Here is a 2,122-nt window from a genome sequence, read left to right as displayed (position 1 = left end):
GATTAGCAGCCGACAGAGTCAGCAGGAACAATGTGCAGCAGTGTGACAGAGTCTATTCATACGTCTGTTAGAGCACATTTACTGTGCACATGTGAGTAAACACACACACACACACACACACACACACACACTCAGGCCTACATAACGCCCTGTTAACATGCACACACACTTCACATGGACAGAGAGAAGGATTTTGGCTTCTGACTGATGATGTAACGTGTGACTCACAGAGCTCCTGAAGAGACAGCACATTTTAAATAAACACCACGTGAAGACACAAAGAGACAAACACGTATAAAAGGGTTCTTTATTTCTAGTAAACAAGAATACATGAGAACATGTTGGACGTCTTAATGGTTCAAACATGCGGCTGTACAGAGAAGCTCCAGGACACGAGAGAGTTACAAACCTCCAGTTTAACATCAAACATTACAGATGACACACGGTTAAGACACACAAAGGACACATACATTGTATGTGTTAATAATTCAGGACTAACTACATCATTCACAGATCCGCAGTCTGTTTAAATATCATTTCTACAAAGTGAATTTACATGTTTAAAGTACAAAGTGCAAATACTATGGTTTCCATTACCACCGACTGGAGAGGCCGATCCTCCGCGCAGGTTCATCCCTGTTTCCTCGAAGGACTCTGTTAGAGGTAAAGCTTATTACTCTGACAGCCTTTAATGACTGCATATATATATATATACATATATATATAGGTGTGTGTGTATTATAGAAGGTTACAGACTGCAGCTCCGTCAGACATTTTATCCAGCAGTATAAAGGTTACTTACTAGTTTACTGGAGGGTAAAACGTCTGCTGGTTTGGCTCCTGTGAGACAAAAACAAACTCAGTAACAGTAAAAGGAGGAAAACTGCAGGTCAGTTAGAGAATTGGTGATCACTGCTGATCAATAAACCGCTCCTCTGAATGTTTAAACAGGTCAGACTTGTGAGACGTCATGTCAGACTGACCAGCTCTTCTACCTTCGCTCGCCTACAGATCACTCTGAGACGTTCTCCTCATCAGACGACCAAACCTTTGTGGCTAACTGCCATCGTGGGTCGGAGGCTAACTAGCTTAGCTGCTAGGTGGGTTAGGGAAGTTTATATTTGATTTCAAATGGCTCCCTGGTTTCAGAGTATTCTCATATATTTCTTTGTAAGGGGAAGGACAAGTGTTTGATGCTCACCCTCCTCCTTGGTGACCCCCAGGCAGCCCATCAGCTCCTGCAGAGACAGCGCCTTGTCGTTGCTGATGTCGCAGTACTCCACAAACTTCTTCACACACTTCTTCGGCTTCGATTTCTTTCGCAGGAAGCGTTTGAAAGGTTTGATCTCCTTCTTCCCGATGTCTCCGCTCGAGTTCTTGTCCAGCTGGCTGAAGTACCAGTGGACGACCCGCTCCTCCAGGGTGTGGCTCGGGTCCGGCTCGGCCATCCTGAATGATATAAATCAACTCATAAGCTCATCACTCTTTAATCTGTCTGTTCTCTGGGGTTCAGTTTCAATGAATCAGACTAAAATCCTTCTTTAGTTCTTTGGTTGGATTTAAACCTCAGATCATCAGAGACTGTCAGATGAACAGATCCTCGTCTGAACCTCTCACCTTCCTGCGGACGCCGGGTCCGTGACGGCGTGCACCATGTCTGTCGACAGCGCATCAAGAACACTCGTCAGGAACTCTGTCTTCTTCACCCCAGGACACCCTGAGGATAAAACACCTGAGTGAGTGTGTGCAGGTGAGCATTAAGAGCTTCATATTAAAGGAAGAGTACGTGTAGAACAATAATCCTCCTGTTAACAGCATCAGAGAGGAATGCTGCCGTCATAGGTGGCCTCATAAATGTTTGGGGAGGGACGTCATGTTACAGCAGCGAGACAAAAAAACAAAGCTAACGAGCCTCTCACTCGTTTTCCTCCCTCTCATAAAGTCTCAGAAGGAAGAGGAAACCTGCCAATCATCCCCGGGACCAGGGTTTCTGACAGCTGGACTGGACAACACATGAACACATGAACACATGAACACATGAACACGAGGCTCCACAGCACCTGAGACTACCTGAGACATTACACCTGACTGACACACTGTGACGTCTGATTTAAAAATCCTG

At 45.3% G+C, this 2,122-nt stretch overlaps 1 protein-coding gene across 1 annotated transcript in view; it reads right to left on the bottom strand.

Annotated features, from left to right (window-relative positions):
- Positions 1-334: 334 nt before the first annotated feature.
- The window catches only part of smoc2 (SPARC related modular calcium binding 2), a 24,603-nt gene continuing 22,815 nt past the window's right edge, over positions 335-2,122 (bottom strand). Inside the window, exons 10-13 of the mRNA XM_069677396.1 lie at positions 1,618-1,717; positions 1,202-1,449; positions 803-840; positions 335-654 (exon numbers count right to left, since the gene is read on the bottom strand). Of these exons, the coding sequence (XP_069533497.1) occupies positions 631-654; positions 803-840; positions 1,202-1,449; positions 1,618-1,717 (410 nt within the window). The 3' untranslated portion in view covers positions 335-630. The remainder of the gene's footprint in view (positions 655-802; positions 841-1,201; positions 1,450-1,617; positions 1,718-2,122) is intronic.

The sequence above is a fragment of the Semicossyphus pulcher genome, unplaced genomic scaffold (assembly GCF_022749685.1).
Source record: "Semicossyphus pulcher isolate SPU_LCO1_2020_fin unplaced genomic scaffold, fSemPul1.0.p SCAF_29, whole genome shotgun sequence".
In the NCBI taxonomy this organism is placed as follows: domain Eukaryota; kingdom Metazoa; phylum Chordata; class Actinopteri; order Labriformes; family Labridae; genus Semicossyphus; species Semicossyphus pulcher.
Note: the sequence above shows the minus strand (reverse complement) of the source record. Positions and strands in the feature narration are given on the sequence as shown.